The following is a 21,999-nucleotide window of genomic DNA, read 5'->3' as shown; positions in this document are numbered from 1 at the left end:
ATGATAGGATTAGATACACGGCTCAGAAGACAGCATCACACATGATAGGATTAGATACACGGCTCAGAAGACAGCATCACGCATGGTAGGATTAGATACACGGCTCAGAAGACAGCATCACATATGATAGGATTAGATACACGGCTCAGAAGACAGCATCACACATAATAGGATTAGATACACGGCTCAGAAGACAGCATCACACATGATAGGATTAGATACACGGCTCAGAAGACAGCATCAAACATGATAGGATTAGATACACGGCTCAGAAGACAGCATCACACATGATAGGATTAGATACACAGCTCAGAAGACAGCATCACACATGATAGAATTAGATACACAGCTCAGAAGACAGCATCACACAGGATAGGATTAGATACACAGCTCAGAAGACAGCATCACACATGATAGGATTAGATATACGGCTCAGAAGACAGCATCACACATGATAGGATTAGATACACGGCTCAGAAGACAGCATCACACATGATAGGATTAGATACACAGCTCAGAAGATAGCATCACACGTGATAGGATTAGATACACGGCTCAGAAGACAGCATAACACAGGATAGGATTAGATACACGGCTCAGAAGACAGCATCACACAGGATAGGATTAGATACACGGCTCAGAAGACAGCATCAAACATGATAGGATTAGATACACGGCTCAGAAGACAGCATCACACATGATAGGATTAGATACACGGCTCAGAAGACAGCATCACACATGATAGGATTAGATACACGGCTCAGAAGACAGCATCACACAGGATAGGATTAGATACACAGCTCAGAAGACAGCATCACACATGATAGGATTAGATACACGGCTCAGAAGACAGCATCACACATGATAGGATTAGATACACGGCTCAGAAGACAGCATCACACATGATAGGATTAGATACACAGCTCAGAAGATAGCATCACACGTGATAGGATTAGATACACGGCTCAGAAGACAGCATCACACATGATAGGATTAGATACAGGGCTCAGAAAACAGCATCACACAGGATAGGATTAGATACACGGCTCAGCAGACAGCATCACACAGGATAGGATTAGATACACGTCCGGCAGAGGTAAGTGTCGTCTGTGTTGCTGGTATTCTGGGCTGGGATAGTGGGAGTAGCGCCACTCCTCCTGCTCAGGAGCCTCTGATCACCAGGGCTGGAGCAGTCAGGATGTGTGCTGAGGCCTGCACTCCTTGCTCAGGGTCTCTGGGGGTGAGTACTCCGAATTCTCTGCACCTTCCCCTACCTCTACATACTGCGCAATATACCTGTAGTAATGATCATCTTATAATACAGCGGGGAGGATGTGACTATAAACACCCGCACATTATATCCGCACACTCACTGATCTGCCCTCAGCACTGTCTGTATTCTTCACACATTGTGCCTCCATGCCTCTGGTTCCTGTAGATATACTCCTGTAGATATACTTCTGTAGATATACTCCTGTAGATATACTCCTGTAGATATACTTCTGTAGATATACTCCTGTAGATATAGTCCTGTAGATATACTCCTGTAGATATAGTCCTGTAGATATAGTCTTGTAGATATACTCCTGTAGATATAGTCCTGTAGATATACTCCTGTAGATATACTCCTGTAGATATAGTCCTGTAGATATACTCCTGTAGATATAGTCCTGTAGATATAGTCTTGTAGATATACTCCTGTAGATATAGTCCTGTAGATATACTCCTGTAGATATACTCCTGTAGATATAGTCCTGTAGATATACTCCTGTAGATATAGTCCTGTAGATATTCTTCTGTAGATATACTCCTGTAGATATAGTCCTGTAGATATGTCTCTGTAGATATACTCCTGTAGATATAGTCCTGTAGATATAGTCCTGTAGATATAGTCCTGTAGATATGCTCCTGCAGATATGCTTCTGTAGATATACTCTTGTAGATATACTCCTGTAGATATACTCCTGTAGATATACTCCTGTAGATATAGTCCTGTAGATATTCTTCTGTAGATATAGTCCTGTAGATATAGTCCTGTAGATATGTCTCTGTAGATATACTCCTGTAGATATACTTCTGTAGATATACTCCTGTAGATATACTCCTGTAGATGTACTCCTGTAGATATAGTCCTGTAGATATACTCCTGTAGATATAGTCCTGTAGATATACTCCTGTAGATATAGTCCTGTAGATATAGTCCTGTAGATATAGTCCTGTAGATATAGTCCTGTAGATATAGTCTTGTAGATATACTCCTGTAGATATAGTCCTGTAGATATACTTCTGTAGATATACTCCTGTAGATATAGTCCTGTAGATATACTCCTGTAGATATAGTCCTGTAGATATACTCCTGTAGATATACTCCTGTAGATATACTCCTGTAGATATACTCCTGTAGATATTCTTCTGTAGATATACTCCTGTAGATATAGTCCTGTAGATATACTCCTGTAGATATACTCCTGTAGATATAATCCTGTAGATATAATCCTGTAGATATACTCTTGTAGATATACTCCTGTAGATATAGTCCTGTAGATATACTCCTGTAGATATACTCCTGTAGATATACTCCTGTAGATATAATCCTGTAGATATACTCCTGTAGTTATACTCTTGTAGATATACTCCTGTAGATATACTCCTGTAGATATACTCCTGTAGATATACTCCTGTAGATATACTCTTGTAGATATAGTCCTGTAGATATACTCCTGTAGATATACTCCTGTAGATATACTCTTGTAGATATAGTCCTGTAGATATACTCTTGTAGATATACTCTTGTAGATATAGTCCTGTAGATATACTCCTGTAGATATACTCCTGTAGATATACTCCTGTAGATATACTCCTGTAGATATACTCCTGTAGATATACTCCTGTAGATATACTCCTGTAGATATAGTCCTGTAGATATACTCCTGTAGATATACTCTTGTAGATATACTCCTGTAGATATACTCCTGTAGATATAGTCTTGTAGTTATACTCTTGTAGATATACTCCTGTAGATATACTCCTGTAGATATAGTCCTGTAGATATACTCTTGTAGATATACTCCTGTAGATATTCTTCTGTAGATATAGTCCTGTAGATATACTCCTGTAGATATACTCTTGTAGATATACTCCTGTAGATATACTCCTGTAGATATACTCCTGTAGATATACTCTTGTAGATATGCCTCTGTAGATATAGTCCTGTAGATATACTCCTGTAGATATACTCTTGTAGATATAGTCCTGTAGATATACTCCTGTAGATATACTCCTGTAGATATACTCCTGTAGATGTACTCCTGTAGATATAGTCCTGTAGATATACTCCTGTAGATATAGTCCTGTAGATATACTCCTGTAGATATAGTCCTGTAGATATAGTCCTGTAGATATAGTCCTGTAGATATAGTCCTGTAGATATAGTCCTGTAGATATAGTCTTGTAGATATACTCCTGTAGATATAGTCCTGTAGATATACTTCTGTAGATATACTCCTGTAGATATAGTCCTGTAGATATACTCCTGTAGATATAGTCCTGTAGATATACTCCTGTAGATATACTCCTGTAGATATACTCCTGTAGATATACTCCTGTAGATATTCTTCTGTAGATATACTCCTGTAGATATAGTCCTGTAGATATACTCCTGTAGATATACTCCTGTAGATATAATCCTGTAGATATACTCCTGTAGATATACTCTTGTAGATATACTCCTGTAGATATAGTCCTGTAGATATACTCCTGTAGATATACTCCTGTAGATATAATCCTGTAGATATACTCCTGTAGTTATACTCTTGTAGATATACTCCTGTAGATATACTCCTGTAGATATACTCCTGTAGATATACTCTTGTAGATATAGTCCTGTAGATATACTCCTGTAGATATACTCTTGTAGATATAGTCCTGTAGATATACTCCTGTAGATATACTCTTGTAGATATAGTCCTGTAGATATACTCCTGTAGATATAGTCTTGTAGTTATACTCTTGTAGATATACTCCTGTAGATATACTCCTGTAGATATAGTCCTGTAGATATACTCTTGTAGATATACTCTTGTAGATATACTCCTGTAGATATTCTTCTGTAGATATAGTCCTGTAGATATACTCCTGTAGATATACTCTTGTAGATATACTCCTGTAGATATACTCCTGTAGATATACTCCTGTAGATATACTCTTGTAGATATGCCTCTGTAGATATAGTCCTGTAGATATACTCCTGTAGATATACTCTTGTAGATATAGTCCTGTAGATATAGTCCTGTAGATATAGTCCTGTAGATATACTCCTGTAGATATACTCTTGTAGATATAGTCCTGTAGATATAGTCCTGTAGATATACTCCTGTAGATATAGTCTTGTAGTTATACTCTTGTAGATATACTCCTGTAGATATACTCCTGTAGATATAGTCCTGTAGATATACTCTTGTAGATATACTCCTGTAGATATTCTTCTGTAGATATAGTCCTGTAGATATACTCCTGTAGATATACTCATGTAGATATAGTCCTGTAGATATACTCCTGTAGATATACTCCTGTAGATATACTCTTGTAGATATACTCCTGTAGATATACTCCTGTAGATATACTCCTGTAGATATACTCCTGTAGATATAGTCCTGTAGATATACTCCTGTAGATATACTCCTGTAGATATAGTCCTGTAGATATACTCCTGTAGATATACTCCTGTAGATATACTCCTGTAGATATAGTCCTGTAGATATACTCCTGTAGATATACTCCTGTAGATATACTCTTGTAGATATACTCCTGTAGATATACTCCTGTAGATATACTCCTGTAGATATAGTCCTGTAGATATACTCCTGTAGATATAGTCCTGTAGATATACTCCTGTAGATATACTCCTGTAGATATAGTCCTGTAGATATACTCCTGTAGATATACTCCTGTAGATATACTCCTGTAGATATAGTCCTGTAGATATAGTCCTGTAGATATAGTCCTGTAGATATAGTCCTGTAGATATACTTCTGTAGATATACTCCTGTAGATATACTCCTGTAGATATACTCCTGTAGATATAGTCCTGTAGATATACTCCTGTAGATATACTCCTGTAGATATACTCCTGTAGATATAGTCCTGTAGATATAGTCTTGTAGATATACTCCTGTAGATATAGTCCTGTAGATATACTTCTGTAGATATACTCCTGTAGATATAGTCCTGTAGATATACTCCTGTAGATATACTCCTGTAGATATAGTCCTGTAGATATAGTCCTGTAGATATAGTCCTGTAGATATACTCCTGTAGATATACTCCTGTAGATATACTCCTGTAGATATACTCCTGTAGATACTCTTCTGTAGATATACTCCTGTAGATATAGTCCTGTAGATATACTCCTGTAGATATACTCCTGTAGATATACTCCTGTAGATATACTCCTGTAGATATAGTCCTGTAGATATAGTCCTGTAGATATACTCCTGTAGATATACTCTTGTAGATATAGTCCTGTAGATATACTCCTGTAGATATACTCTTGTAGATATAGTCCTGTAGATATACTCCTGTAGATATACTCTTGTAGATATAGTCCTGTAGATATACTCCTGTAGATATAGTCTTGTAGTTATACTCTTGTAGATATACTCTTGTAGATATACTCCTGTAGATATAGTCCTGTAGATATACTCCTGTAGATATACTCTTGTAGATATAGTCCTGTAGATATACTCCTGTAGATATACTCTTGTAGATATAGTCTTGTAGATATACTCCTGTAGATATAGTCTTGTAGTTATACTCTTGTAGATATACTCCTGTAGATATAGTCCTGTAGATATACTCCTGTAGATATACTCCTGTAGATATAGTCTTGTAGTTATACTCTTGTAGATATACTCCTGTAGATATACTCTTGTAGATATACTCCTGTAGATATAGTCCTGTAGATATACTCCTGTAGATATACTCCTGTAGATATAGTCTTGTAGTTATACTCTTGTAGATATACTCCTGTAGATATACTCTTGTAGATATACTCCTGTAGATATAGTCCTGTAGATATACTCCTGTAGATATACTCCTGTAGATATACTCTTGTAGATATAGTCCTGTAGATATACTCCTGTAGATATACTCTTGTAGATATAGTCCTGTAGATATACTCCTGTAGATATACTCCTGTAGATATAGTCCTGTAGATATACTCCTGTAGATATACTCTTGTAGATATAGTCCTGTAGATATACTCCTGTAGATATACTCTTGTAGATATAGTCCTGTAGATATACTCCTGTAGATATACTCTTGTAGATATAGTCCTGTAGATATACTCCTGTAGATATACTCTTGTAGATATAGTCCTGTAGATATACTCCTGTAGATATAGTCTTGTAGTTATACTCTTGTAGATATACTCTTGTAGATATACTCCTGTAGATATAGTCCTGTAGATATACTCCTGTAGATATACTCTTGTAGATATAGTCCTGTAGATATACTCCTGTAGATATACTCTTGTAGATATAGTCTTGTAGATATACTCCTGTAGATATAGTCTTGTAGTTATACTCTTGTAGATATACTCCTGTAGATATAGTCCTGTAGATATACTCCTGTAGATATACTCCTGTAGATATAGTCTTGTAGTTATACTCTTGTAGATATACTCCTGTAGATATACTCTTGTAGATATAGTCCTGTAGATATAGTCCTGTAGATATACTCCTGTAGATATACTCCTGTAGATATACTCTTGTAGATATAGTCCTGTAGATATACTCCTGTAGATATACTCTTGTAGATATAGTCCTGTAGATATACTCCTGTAGATATACTCCTGTAGATATAGTCCTGTAGATATACTCCTGTAGATATACTCTTGTAGATATAGTCCTGTAGATATACTCCTGTAGATATACTCTTGTAGATATAGTCCTGTAGATATACTCCTGTAGATATAGTCTTGTAGTTATACTCTTGTAGATATACTCTTGTAGATATACTCCTGTAGATATAGTCCTGTAGATATACTCCTGTAGATATACTCTTGTAGATATAGTCCTGTAGATATACTCCTGTAGATATACTCTTGTAGATATAGTCTTGTAGATATACTCCTGTAGATATAGTCTTGTAGTTATACTCTTGTAGATATACTCCTGTAGATATAGTCCTGTAGATATACTCCTGTAGATATACTCCTGTAGATATAGTCTTGTAGTTATACTCTTGTAGATATACTCCTGTAGATATACTCTTGTAGATATAGTCCTGTAGATATAGTCCTGTAGATATACTCCTGTAGATATACTCCTGTAGATATACTCTTGTAGATATAGTCCTGTAGATATACTCCTGTAGATATACTCTTGTAGATATAGTCCTGTAGATATACTCCTGTAGATATACTCCTGTAGATATAGTCCTGTAGATATACTCCTGTAGATATACTCTTGTAGATATAGTCCTGTAGATATACTCCTGTAGATATACTCTTGTAGATATAGTCCTGTAGATATACTCCTGTAGATATAGTCTTGTAGTTATACTCTTGTAGATATACTCCTGTAGATATACTCCTGTAGATATACTCCTGTAGATATACTCCTGTAGATATACTCCTGTAGATATAGTCTTGTAGTTATACTCTTGTAGATATACTCCTGTAGATATACTCCTGTAGATATAGTCCTGTAGATATACTCTTGTAGATATACTCCTGTAGATATTCTTCTGTAGATATAGTCCTGTAGATATACTCCTGTAGATATACTCTTGTAGATATACTCCTGTAGATATACTCCTATAGATATACTCATGTAGATATACTCTTGTAGATATGCCTCTGTAGATATAGTCCTGTAGATATACTCCTGTAGATATACTCTTGTAGATATAGTCCTGTAGATATAGTCCTGTAGATATAGTCCTGTAGATATAGTCCTGTAGATATACTCCTGTAGATATAGTCCTGTAGATATACTCCTGTAGATATACTCTTGTAGATATAGTCCTGTAGATATAGTCCTGTAGATATACTCCTGTAGATATAGTCTTGTAGTTATACTCTTGTAGATATACTCCTGTAGATATACTCCTGTAGATATAGTCCTGTAGATATACTCTTGTAGATATACTCCTGTAGATATTCTTCTGTAGATATAGTCCTGTAGATATACTCCTGTAGATATACTCCTGTAGATATAGTCCTGTAGATATAGTCCTGTAGATATAGTCCTGTAGATATACTCCTGTAGATATACTCCTGTAGATATACTCCTGTAGATATAGTCCTGTAGATATACTCCTGTAGATATACTCCTGTAGATATAGTCCTGTAGATATACTCCTGTAGATATACTCCTGTAGATATACTCCTGTAGATATACTCCTGTAGATATACTCTTGTAGATATACTCCTGTAGATATACTCCTGTAGATATACTCCTGTAGATATACTCCTGTAGATATACTCCTGTAGATATAGTCCTGTAGATATACTCCTGTAGATATACTCCTGTAGATATACTCCTGTAGATATAGTCCTGTAGATATACTCCTGTAGATATGCCTTTGTAGATATACTCCTGTAGATATAGTCCTGTAGATATACTCTTGTAGATATAGTCCTGTAGATATACTCCTGTAGATATACTCCTGTAGATATACTCCTGTAGATATACTCCTGTAGATATAGTCCTGTAGATATACTCCTGTAGATATACTCCTGTAGATATACTCCTGTAGATATACTCTTGTAGATATACTCCTGTAGATATACTCCTGTAGATATAGTCCTGTAGATATACTCCTGTAGATATAGTCCTGTAGATATAGTCCTGTAGATATAGTCCTGTAGATATACTCCTGTAGATATACTCCTGTAGATATAGTCCTGTAGATATACTCTTGTAGATATAGTCCTGTAGATATACTCCTGTAGATATAGTCCTGTAGATATACTCCTGTAGATATACTCCTGTAGATATACTCCTGTAGATATACTCCTGTAGATATACTCCTGTAGATATACTCCTGTAGATATACTCCTGTAGATATACTCCTGTAGATATAGTCCTGTAGATATACTCCTGTAGATATACTCCTGTAGATATACTCCTGTAGATATAGTCCTGTAGATATACTCCTGTAGATATGCCTTTGTAGATATACTCCTGTAGATATAGTCCTGTAGATATACTCTTGTAGATATAGTCCTGTAGATATACTCCTGTAGATATACTCCTGTAGATATACTCCTGTAGATATAGTCCTGTAGATATACTCCTGTAGATATACTCCTGTAGATATACTCCTGTAGATATACTCCTGTAGATATACTCTTGTAGATATACTCCTGTAGATATACTCCTGTAGATATACTCCTGTAGATATACTCCTGTAGATATACTCCTGTAGATATGCCTCTGTAGATATGCTTCTGACTCTTTGTCATGGAAATCTTTGCTGGCCCGTAATAATATGTAATATAGTTGCTTCTGGTTTTTTTCTTGGGTCCTACTTAGGCGGAGGTGAGGGGTGGGTATAGTGAAGAGCGACAGCTCCTGAGGGTTAAATTCTGCAGTGTATACCGGGATCCTTGCTCCCATATTCCATCATCATGTTAACACTTTTCATTTCCCAATGTGATGCCCACCATCGCCATTTCTAGCTGATGATGGCAGTCACAAGCCGGAGATGTGACGTCATTTAGGGCACAGTCATTTTTCTCAGGACGTTTGCTCTGTCTGCACTTATCATTTGCCTGCAGAGTCCTGCAGTTTCCTGATAAATGGGGCCCCCCGCTGCTGATCTCTCCAATATTATAACTGTCAGGCGAGGTGTAACAATGTCGGAGCCCCTCGTTTCCCTGTTTTGATTTTTCCCATTACTCCGGTAGAACCTGTCCCATTGTCACAATGACAATAATCAGATTCCACCCAGGACCTTTTCGCCGTCTGCCGTCTTTGTAAAGCACGCAAATTGCTGGGTGTGAAGACTTATTACGCCTACTTCGCTTTGTGTGACCGACTGGCTCATGTTGTGTGGGAGGCGCCACCGCAAAGTGTCAGTGACGTGACATTTCCACAGTAATAAGACCCAAGTGTTCCCAGATGTGGCTGACTGTAAACTTCCCACATTCCCGGAGCGTGAAGGTCTTCGCATCTGTTCCTTCGTAATAACCCACCAGTGCATCTTGGTGGAACTCTACGTAACCATGAAGATTTCTGTATTCAGGACGCCGTGAGGCGGCGTGGTCTTGTACGTGGGCATAATCCTGTGTATCGTCACTTCTCCCTCGATTAACCTTAACCCTTAGTATTTGGAGGGGGCAGACATCTTCACCTACTTACTGCCTGACAGACAGGCATTTCAGGTTTTGGCTTCCATCAGTCCCTTAAGGCGGCTTCATTGCTTTCTAGCCATTTACATAGAAATCCTCTAAATTATGTCAATCAGGGATGAAGTGGTTAATCTCCGGAGGTGCAGCTGTTCATGGCCAAATAGTGTAGGAGTCTTTGGTTTCACATATCAGGTCCTGAGGAGTCCAGATTCTTCTCAATTTCATCCGATGTGATCACGACATCGAAATGTCACTAACAGGGGGCGGAGTTGTGACAACCTCTCATGGTGGCGGTAATTTGATGGGTTGCTATGGGTAACACATATATTTGCATAAGACCATGTCTAAAAATTCCAGAATGTCTGAGGATCTGGACTCTGATTGGTTGATGATTTCCATCTTTTTCAGTGAAAATTTGAGTTCTGGCTGAAGATGAAGATTCCGGACTTTCCAACCCGATAAAACACGGATCACGTGGTTCCATGTCCTCCCCTGACAGCTGCACAGCCCACAATAATGAATCATTTGAGGTAAATGCTGTTTGTAGATCGTGTGTGACCGACTGATCTCTAGGACTAAATGACCACGCAGTGGATTACACAATGATCTGCCTCCATTCAGCATCGTGTTATTGGCAGCGTATCATATCATCGGCCGGCCAATAAACCCGGCAAGCATCCATGCTTTCCTTATGATTAGGCGGCCTGGTGCGATTGTCACATGTGCGTTATCCCGCAATGATGAAGTCACGCCAGGCCAGATAATCAAACGAGGCGCCAAGAAGAGGTGATTCAGAGAGCTCCATCCACGGTCACAGATTAGTGATGTGGCCGATGGACTGGGTCCTGCAAATCGAGTTGTACCAATTCTAGTCCTCATTAAAGGGAGCCTGTCACCAAATTTGGTGACCATAAACGGCGGCCACCACCAGTGAGCTCTTATATACTGTACAGCATTCTAACATCCTGTATATAAAAGCCCAGGCCGCTGTGTAGAAAGTAAAAATCACTTTATAAGTCTCACCTAAGGGGCGGTACGGTGCAGACTGGTCAGACGGGTGGCTTCATTCTCCGGTACCGGTGCCTCCTCTTTTGGCCATTTTTGTCCTCCTTCTTCTGAAGCATGGGTGCATGACGCGTCCTACATCATCCACACAGGCCGGCATTGAGGTCCTGCGCAGGCGCACTACAATACTGTCATCTACCCTGCTCAGGACCTCAATGCTGGCTAGTGTGCATGACGTGATGTAGGATGTGTCACGCACCCAGGCCTCAGAAGAAGGAGGACAAAGATGGCCGAAAGAGGAGGCGCCGCTACTGGAGAATGGAGACACCCATCCGACCAGTCTGCACTGACGGTTTAGGTGAGTATTATAAAGTGATTTTTACGTTCTACACAGCGGCCTGGGCTCTTATATAGAGTATGTTAGAATGCTGTATATAAGAGCCCGCTGGTGGTGGCTGCAGCTTATAGGCCCCAAATCTGGTGACAGGTTCCCTTTAACAAAGGGCAGTCAAAGGATCCCCAATATTAAGGAATAACGTTTGGAACTCCATTCTATGTCTGAACTGGGTGCAAAAAACCTAAAAAACATCACTATGGGGAGATAAGGTATGCACACCAGTGACTATGGAAGGGGAATACATGGAATAGCAGAAACTGCTGTGTGAATACTGACATGAAAAATCCAATAGCTATTTGTTAGAATGAAATGTGAAAAATGGAACCTGCATTACTGCCATGAATATATGAATAAAGAGAAATTTAGCTACTGAATTGATCAATGCAGAAGAGCCCCAACACTACGCCAAAGTATTTCTCTACGTTGGGGTCCCTAGCTTGTGTGTGTCCTCTCATGCAGTTAAAAAACTTACCGTGTATGGGACGCTGAGACCCAGGCTATATATGCGTATAATGTGGATTGGCAATAGGTGTGTATGTGGAGGGTTCACAAACGAAAAAACTACTAACATTAAGGAATAACGTTTGGAACTCCATTCTATGTCTGAACTGGGTGCAAAAAACCTAAAAAACATCACTATGGGGAGATAAGGTATGCACACCAGTGACTATGGAAGGGGAATACATGGAATAGCAGAAACTGCTGTGTGAATACCTTATCTCCCCATAGTGATGCTTTTTAGGTTTTTTGCACCCAGTTCAGACATAGAATGGAGTTCCAAACGTTATTCCTTAATGTTAGTAGTTTTTTCGTTTGTGAACCCTCCCCATACACACCTATTGCCAATCCACATTATACGCATATATAGCCTGGGTCTCAGCGTCCCATACACGGTAAGTTTTTTAACTGCATGAGAGGACACACACAAGCTAGGGACCCCAACGTAGAGAAATACTTTGGCGTAGTGTTGGGGCTCTTCTGCATTGATCAATTCAGTAGCTAAATTTCTCTTTATTCATATATTCATGGCAGTAATGCAGGTTCCATTTTTCACATTTCATTCTAACAAATAGCTATTGAATTTTTCATGTCAGTATTCACACAGCAGTTTCTGCTATTCCATGTATTCCCCTTCCATAGTCACTGGTGTGCATACCTTATCTCCCCAAAAGGATCCCCAATGACTGTTGGGGGAGCGGTGGGTCCCCCCGACTGTAGGGTGGCCATTGTTTTCTCAATGAGATATCCCTATTTCTCACATGTCAGGCTGTCGGTGCTGAGGAGGAGCAGCCATCATACAATGCCCTCACGGTCCCGAGATCTCCACACATTTTGGCTTCCTCCCCGCAGTAGCCGCCCCTCAGCAGAAAGGTTCATTATAGACTGTATCTGTACACAGCTGCTTAAGTTGCACCACAGAACATTAGTCTGTCATCCTAGAAAACAATCATTTACCTCAGGTGAATAGCGACACACCCCTCCCCCATGTCTGCACTCCAAGACTCTGCGCCCAGAAACTCAAGGAGGCATGAAAGTATTTAAAGAGAGGTGAAGAGGAGAAAGTAAAGCTGCATGAGCATTTAACAAGAGGTGCTAACCGGATGCGGCCATTGTTCTGGCTGCAGGGTGGGGGAAGGGCTGAGGTCAAACTGGAGAGATCTGCCAAGGGTCTAAAGCTGGGTTCACACTAAGCGACAACGACGTCGCTGTTACGTCACCATTTTCTGTGAGGTAGCAGCGACCTTGTAAGTCGCTGTTATGATCGCTGCTTAGCTGTCAAACACAGCGACGCAGCAGCGATCATAACGACACGCGTCGCTGTGCTGCAACATGTGCAGGGAGCAGGGAGCCGCGCTTAGCGCTGGCTCCTTGCTCTCCTAGGTACAGTACACATCGGGTTAATTAACCCGATGTGTACTGCAGCTACATGTCACAGTGCAGAGAGCAGGGAGCCGCGCACACTGCTTAGCGCTGGCTCCTTGCTCTCCTTGCTACAGTATACTTCGGGTTAATTACCTGATGTGTGCTGCAGCTACATGTGCACAGAGCAGGAGCCGGCACTGGCAGCAAGGGCGGAGGCTGGTAACGAAGGTAAATATCGGGTAACCAGGGAAAGGGCTTCTTGGTTACCCGATGTTTACGCTGGTTACAGCTTACCGCAGCTGCCAGACGCCGGCTCCTGCTCCCTGCTCACTTCATTTCGTCGCTCTCTCGCTGTCACACACAGCGATGTGTGCGTCACAGCGGGAGAGCGACGACCAAAAAATGAAGCTGGACATTCAGCAACGACCGGCGACCTCACAGCAGGGGCCAGCTCGTTGCTGGATGTCACACACAGCGACAGCGACGGGACGTCGCTGCAACATCACAGAAAATGGTGACGTAGCAGCGACATCGTTGTCGTTGTCGCTGTGTGTGACACCAGCTTAAGGCCGGTTTCACACATCCGGCTTTTTGCCGTTTTGCCGGATGCGGCGCTCTCCCGTACAGTTAATACAGTACAGTGACAGCGCAACAAGCGCCGGTCACATGCTGTCATGTGACCCGGAAGTTACAGCGCTGTCATTGTACTGTATTAACTGTATGGGAGAGCGCCGCATCCGGCAAAACGGCAAAAAGCCAGATGTGTGAAACCGGCCTAACACTACCCCTCTGAGAGGTTTCCAGAAGACCTAATTCCGGGAGCGTTGGCATGTATGATTTTATAATGACATTTATACAAGGATGCTGGGCGCTAAAAATCTGAGCAGGATATGAAACCTTGAGAAATTAAGTAAGGCACAGGCAGACTGTCTGTATCAGTGTATGGGGGTCTTCCGATGTCCCCCTGAAGCCACATGTCAGGGGCATGAAGGAAACAACATGACTAAACCAGAGGGGTCAGAGTATCAAATCCTCTCTTCCCCAATAAAAGCGTATGCATCCCCAGCAGATGGAATCACACAGGACACGATTAGATACAGTAGCTCAACAAACAGTATCACATGATAGGATTGGGTGCAGCAGCTCTTCATACAGTATCACACCTCATGAGAGAGTAACAGGAGGGATGGGATTAGATACACAGCTGACTGACGTAGACCTCTGTCATTAATACATCAATACTAACATTTGGCCTTTTTCTTTTAGAGTGAGAAGATGCGGAGGATTTAGTGATGTGTCTCCACAATGGGCGATTGCGGTTGCTTCTCTTCTTTCTTTTTGGAGCCATTGGGTTTTGTGAGTCGACATGTGAAATCAGTCTGAGTGGGAGACATGTCAACTGCAAAGGAGAAAAGCTAGACTATGTCCCTCAGAACCTGGCTGAGAATCTGGAATATCTGGACTTGTCCTATAATAAAATCAACCACTTGGTCCCGGGCAACTTCTCGCGATACCCCTACTTGAATACGTTAAACCTTAGCTACAATAACATTTCCCGGGTAGAAAATGGATCATTCGATGCTAACCTCCTCCTGAGAAATCTGAGTCTGTTCAATAACTCCCTCATGGAGATCCCAGCCTCTTCCTTGGAGCCTCTGAATGGTTTACAGATCCTTGACGTGTCCAATAACTTCTACAGTCTCCCAACGCTAAGCCAAGAGTTTACCAAATTGGTGAATTTACAGGAATTATCTATCGGAGGTCCTTTAGTTTCTCGCATTCTAAAAGATGACTTTGTAGTCCTCCGGAATATCAGTCTCCACAAATTTTCTTTGAAAACAAAATCAAGTTTGGAGTCTTACGAGCCGGGGGCTTTCACCGATCTGACCACTGAAGTCCTGTGGCTGGACATCGCCTTGGATGGTAATGCTACTTTGCTACCTAATATGTTAATGGACTTAAAAGAGAAAAACTTGACTACTCTCCGGTTCCGAAACTTATTTGAGTTTTCTTATTATGTTGGTGTCTTGGATATATTTTCATTCTTGCCGGCCATTGGTTTAAGAGATCTGGTCTTTTACAGAGGAAAATTTAACGAGAATCTTCTCCGACAGGTCCTGCAGAACGTCCAGGTTTCTAACATCAAAAACCTTCTACTCATTTCTGTAGATTTTGCTCGTTCCTTGAACACCAATAAGTCAGATGTGGGGATTAGTAACTTGACCCTGGAGAATTTGCTCATACAGGATGTCACTAACCCTGACATCCTGAGGTTTGATTGGACCTTCACGTGGTTCAGCCAAGTCTCCCACCTGAGCATAATCAATGTCAACTTCAATTTTGTTCCCTGTGACGCATGGGGACAAATGGATAATGTTGTCATGCTAAATATATCCGGAAACCGGCTATTCGCCAGCTACCTGTACAACTCATTGTGTACTCTGAATACACTACCGAAAATTCAGACTTTCAATATTAGTAATAATCAAATAGACAGTCTGAAGACCATCTCACTCTTGACTGCCAGCTGGTCAAAGCTCACCAAGGTGGATATGGCGGATAATTTTATCGGGAGCCTCAACGAAACTTGTGTGTGGAAAAACAACATTAAAATCCTAATCCTAATAAACAATCTGCTCACAATGGATGTGTTTAATTGTCTACCTGTAACTCTAGAATATCTTGACATGTCGAATTCCCAACTTGATCGCTTGGATATAAATTATTTTCACCAAGCTACCAACCTAACGCAGCTTATTCTACGTAATAATAAAATCAAGTTTATCCCGACAGGCTGGCAAAGCCCTAATCTCCAAGTCCTGGCACTTGAAGGAAACTCTTTCGGAGTCATCGATCAAGGGTCTTTCCAAAACTTGAACCAATTGAGAAGTTTGACTGCTGGGAACAATCCTTATCATTGTACATGTGATCTCCATGCCTTCATCACAGAGACTCTGAATGAGGGGTCCTTGACGCTTTCTGACTGGCCAGAAAACTACTACTGCTATCATCCTCCGGACCTGCTAGATACCAGAATTGAATCCTATAGTCCAGGGAAACTACAGTGTGATGTCCGCTTGGTGGTGGCAGTGTCCGTCTCAGTGACAGCTTTCGTAGTCATCATCTGCATGTTGCTTTGCTACAGGTTTGATGTTCCCTGGTATTTGAGAGCGACATTTCAAATAATACAGTCCAAATACCGGTCCAAAAAAGATCAGGAGACGAGAGAATTCGCCTATCATGCTTTCATATCATATAGCTATTCGGATGCAGATTGGGTAAGAGGAGTATTACTGCCTCGTCTAGAGAACTCCAGCCCTCCATACAGAGTCTGCATTCATGAACGAGACTTTCTCCCTGGGAAATGGATTATTGACAACATCATAGAGAACATCGAGAACAGCCGTAAGATCATCTTTGTCTTGTCTCATAACTTTGTCAACAGTGAATGGTGCAACTACGAGCTCTACTTTGCGCACCAGAGGGCCATTGGCCATGCCTTTGAAGATGTCATTCTTGTGGTCAAGGAGGACGTCAGTATGGAGGACCTACCGAAAAGGTTCTGCAGGCTGAGGAAAATGCTTAGCACTAAAACCTATCTTGAGTGGCCCTTGGAGGAGAACCGACAGCCTTTCTTCTGGGTCCAACTCAAGAGTATCCTGGGTAAAAGCCACCAAAGTCCTTCGGGACAGGAAAACGTTTCATTGGTGACTGAAACCGTTACTGTTGTCGTAGACGGCAGTTCGGAAGAATCTCTAACTATTACACCAGAATGTAATCTCAACCTGCCCGGTAGCTGAAGCCGTGTGATGGGTCAGGATGGGATTTTACCTACTGAGCTCCACTTCTAACCATCAGTTAATTCTGCCTCTTACCTCAGTACTGTTACAGAGTTACAGCATCTTTTATACTCCAGAGCAGCATTCACAATACTGTAAATTTGCTGAAATGTTACAGTGTCCCCCTTCGATTCAGAGAGCGGTGCAGCAATGTGGACGTGGGTTATGTGGCACAATTATGATGTGGCTGGAGTATCAGATGTGATGTAGGGCAAAGCTTTCACTGCGAAGTTGATTGATTTTTTTGGAAGGGATTTTTCCTACTTTTTTAAAATATATCTACTGTGAATTAACCTTTTAGTATCCGCACAATAAGTCTACAAGTGTATTATCAGTGGCGTACCTACAGCTTCACAGGTGTGGGCCTCCATTTTTTCCAATGTACAGTGGAACCTTGGTTTACGAGAACAATCGGTCACACTGTATATAAGCATTGTGTAATAACTGCATATTTATATATTCCCTTAATATGAAGGAAGTGTTTACATAGGTGGGAAATTGCTCTGATTTTCACCACAGTACACAGCCTGTTCTAGATAGAGCTTTGGGGTTTGTTTTACACAAAATACACCAAGAAACAGAGTGTGAAAACATTTGTAATAAAAAAACACCGAAAAAGCTTATTCTGCAAGCTCGAGACAGGCCATGTATGAGTCCTCTTGTAGTGATGATGTTAATGTGAAAAACCCACATGGAAAACCCACATGTGCCAAAATATAGTTTTACTTGGTTTTATTTTTATAAACTTGATAAAAAAAGCATAAAAAGTGCCCAATGTTTTAGGTGATTTGACAGCCAGTAACACTGGTGTGATCCCGTAGACTGGCCACGGACGGCAGGAGACGTGGCCGCGCTCCTATATAGGGCGTCTGATGTGCAGTGTTAGGCGGGCTTTGCACGTTGCGACATCGCAAGCCGATGCTGCAATGACGAGCGCGATAGTCCCCGCCCCCGTCGCAGCAGCGATATCTTGTGATTGCTGCCGTAGCGAACATATCGCTACGGCAGCTTCACAAGCACTTACCTGTCCTGCCACGTCGCTCTGGCCGGCGACCCGCCTCCTTCCTAAAAGGGTGGGTTGTGCGGCGTCACAGCGATGTCACACGGCAGGCAGCCAATAGAAGCGGAGGGGCGGAGATGAGCGGGACGTAACATCCCGCCCACCTACTTCCTTCCGCATAGCAGGCGGGACGCAGGTGGGAGATGTTCCTCGCTCCTGCGGCTTCATACACAGCGGTGTGTGCTGCTGCAGGAACGAGGAACAACATCGTAACATCGCTGCTTCAAAATTATGGAAATGTCGGACCCTACACCGATCATACAATAACGACACTTTTGCGCTCGTTAATCGTATGTAAAAGGATTCACATACTGCGATGTCGAGAGCGAAGCAGGATGTGCGTCACTTTCGATTTGACCCCACCGACATCGCACCTGCGATGTCGCAACGTGCAAAGTACCCCTTAGGCTGCTTTCACACATCAGTTTTTTGCCAACAGGCACGATCCGGCCAAAAAACTGATGTGATGGATCTGGCGAAAAAACGGATCCATCACATCAGTTTTTTCCATGCGTTCCTTCCGTTTTTTTATGGATCCGTTGTGATACTGAGCATGCTCAGTTCAAAAAACCGGATCCATCGTTGGATTCCGTCATATGCCGTATTACGCCAAATCCGGCGTCCTTAGGATTCCATTATAAAACACGCCGTGCGGCGCCGGATTCGTTACGATACGTTTTTTTCGACGGAGACAATAAACGTTCCATTCAACGTTCCATACGGCCGCCAGACAAGCAAATTTTGCCGGATCTGGTGAAAGCCGGATGAAACGCAAGGTCATCCGGCGCTAATAGAAGTCTGTGGGGGAAAAAAACGGATCCGGCGGCAACAGACGCCGGATTCGTTTTTTCAAGTTTTTGCTGGATCATGTCTGATGGCAAAAAACCGATGTGTGAAAGCGCCTTACCAAGCGGTGATATGAAGGACACATTCTCCTGCGTTGTGCATGATGTGTATATATTTATATATATTATCTGTTACAACTTTATAGTTCTATTTATCTTTTATAGATAATGAGTAAAATTCTCATCACCACGTCTTGTCTTGTCTTGTCTTGTCTTGTCTTGTCTTGTCTTGTCTTGTCTTCACAATTTACAATTACCTAATTGTTGGGGACTTCATAGTGAGGTGCCGCGTCTTGTGTGACTGTGAGGCCAATTACTCTGGTCTTTATATTTGTTTGAGCATGTCTTTATTAATCAGCTGAGTCTGCCCACAGTCATAGGGTGGGCTGAGCCCTTGAATCGTGGCCACACAATCACTTCCACTGTTTGTTTTGTCGACTGGTTAAATAAAAAACTAAATGAAGACATATAAAACCTCTGAGTCACAGAGCAGAGAGGAGGGCAGCGGAGGGGAGGAGAGGAGGGCAGCGGAGAGGAGGGCAGCGGAGGGGAGAGGAGTGGATGGGAGAGGAAGGGGAGCGGAGAGGAGGGGAGAGGAGTGGATGGGAGGGGGGCAAAGAGGAGGGGAGCGGTGAAGAAGGGAGAGGAGAGGAGGCGAGCAGAGAGGAGGGGAGAGGATCAGAGAGAAGAGAAGGGGAGCGGAGAGGAGCGGAGGGGAGAGGAGTGGATGGGATGGGAGGGGAGCGGTAAAGAAGGGAGAGGAGGGGAGGGGAGCGGAGGGGAGTGGTGAAGAAGGGAGAGGAGGGGAGCGGTGAAGAAGGGAGAGGAGTGGATGGGATTGGAGTTGGTGGAGAGGAGGGGAGCGGTGAAGAAGGGAGAGGAGGCGAGCAGAGAGGAGGGGTGCGGAAAGGAGGGGAGCCGAGAGGAGCAGAGGGGAGGGGAGCGGAGAGGGAGAGGAGAGAAGGGGAGAGGAGGGGGAGCGGAGAGGGAGAGGAGAGAAGGGGAGGGGAGAGGAGGGGGTGCGGAGAGGGAGAGGAGCAGAGAGGAGGGGAGAGGAGCTGCCTCCTGGAAGGTAACTCAGGAGAAGATTTCAGGGCGATGTGACCGGTCCATGTGCACTATGCTGCCCTGTAATTGCTCAATCAGTGGGATTTTTCCTGCTCTTTATCAATCCCTCATTGTTCCTTGGCAGATTCTGACTCCCTGCAGAGAAGCTTTATTCTGCCGCCCACACACAAGCAAATAGTCTTATCTGTGCTGTCTACATTACACATCAGTAATACAAAGTGACAAACATGAGGAAGGCTATGTGCACACGTTGCTTTTTTTTCAGCGTGGAAAAAAACGCACCCTCTGGCAGAGGGGAGAATTGTAAACAATGCTTTTTTGAGAAAAACGCATCGAAAATGCATGCGTTTTTCATGCGTTTTTCATGCAGTTTTCATGCGTTTTTCATGCGTTTTTCATGCAGTTTTCATGCGTTTTTCATGCGTTTTTTAGGTGCGTTTTTTAAGACTTGTCAGTGTTAATAAAGTTGGTTGAACACAGACCTTTGGAAAAAAAACCCTGTGATGTCATTTCCTTCTCCACATTCTGTTTGGATAAATGGGAGGGCTTGGAATGGAGGGAGCACCATTTGAATTTTGGAAAAGTTGAAATAAACTTCGCGCACCATGTCACATTAGCAGAGCCCCTTGGGTACCTATACGTCAGAAAACCCCCACAAGTGACCCCATTTTGGAATCTGCACCCCTCAAGGATTTTATTCAGGAGTATATTAAGCATTTTGAATCCACAGCTACTTCACCCAAAATGTTGCTGTAGCAACAATATTCTCACTTTTAGGCCCGTTTCACACGTCAGTGAAAAACACTGACGTTTTTCACTGGCGTGTAAAACACGCACATGTCCCTGCGTGTGCCGTGAATTACGGCACACGTGGGTTGTCTAAGTGCAATCCGGGCTCCGTTCTCTGTGGCCCGTGATTGCACTCAGTAATCATCTCACCTACGCCCGCTCCCGCTCTCCATGGTGCTGATCGCTCCCGCAGTGCAGCATTCGGCTGGTGCTGACCCCCGCAGCAGCTGCTTCCGGGTCGGCTGTGTCGCGCATCATGAATATGCGCGACAATAATGAGCCGGCTCAGAAGCAGCAGGGAGAACGGGCTGCAGAGGACATCGCTGGACGCCGGGTGAGTAAAAATGTTTATTATTTTAAATGCACGTTTTTTTCTGGCACGAGTTTCACGGATCACACCACTGCGTGGTCCGTGGAACATCAGTGATGCCAGAAAAAAACGGACATGTCTCCGTGCGGCAATCACGCACACGCGGGTACGCCACACGGAGACACGTGCAGTGAAAAATCGCTGATGTGTGAGCAGACCCATTCATTATAATGGGTCTGCGTATGTCAGTGATTCTGGTATGTTTAAAAAAAAGCACAAACGTACCAGAATCACTGACGTGTGAAAGGGGCCTAAGGCTATGTGGCCATGATCCAGCGACACGGCGTCTAGTACACAGTGCCAGCCTTCCTGCAGCTGCCCATGCCCACGATTTGGGTTCAGGATGCTGTGGACTTTAGCTCTATGCTACCTGCAGAGAACACTCGTCTCCGCAGCATAAATTGAC

The 21,999-nt window shown here is 42.3% G+C and overlaps 1 protein-coding gene across 2 annotated transcripts; it reads left to right on the top strand.

Moving 5' to 3' along the window:
* Positions 1 to 987: 987 nt before the first annotated feature.
* On the top strand, positions 988 to 19,861 carry LOC142257724 (toll-like receptor 2). Of its 2 annotated transcripts, none has more exons than XM_075329880.1 (3): positions 988 to 1,096; positions 10,766 to 10,887; positions 14,889 to 19,861. In XM_075329880.1, exon 3 carries the CDS (start codon positions 14,915 to 14,917, stop codon positions 17,420 to 17,422), a length of 2,508 nt encoding a protein of 835 aa, XP_075185995.1. In that variant the 5' UTR covers positions 988 to 1,096; positions 10,766 to 10,887; positions 14,889 to 14,914; the 3' UTR covers positions 17,423 to 19,861. The 2 variants fall into 2 exon arrangements, with proteins under 2 accessions (XP_075185995.1, XP_075185996.1); XM_075329881.1 differs by lacking the exon at positions 988 to 1,096 and adding an exon at positions 1,171 to 1,240 and having other exon boundaries at positions 14,891 to 19,861.
* The last annotated feature ends 2,138 nt before the right edge of the window (positions 19,862 to 21,999 follow it).

Source organism: Anomaloglossus baeobatrachus, chromosome 12 (genome assembly GCF_048569485.1).
Source record: "Anomaloglossus baeobatrachus isolate aAnoBae1 chromosome 12, aAnoBae1.hap1, whole genome shotgun sequence".
Classification (NCBI taxonomy): Eukaryota; Metazoa; Chordata; class Amphibia; order Anura; family Aromobatidae; genus Anomaloglossus; species Anomaloglossus baeobatrachus.
This window is presented reverse-complemented; position numbering and strand designations above follow the sequence as displayed.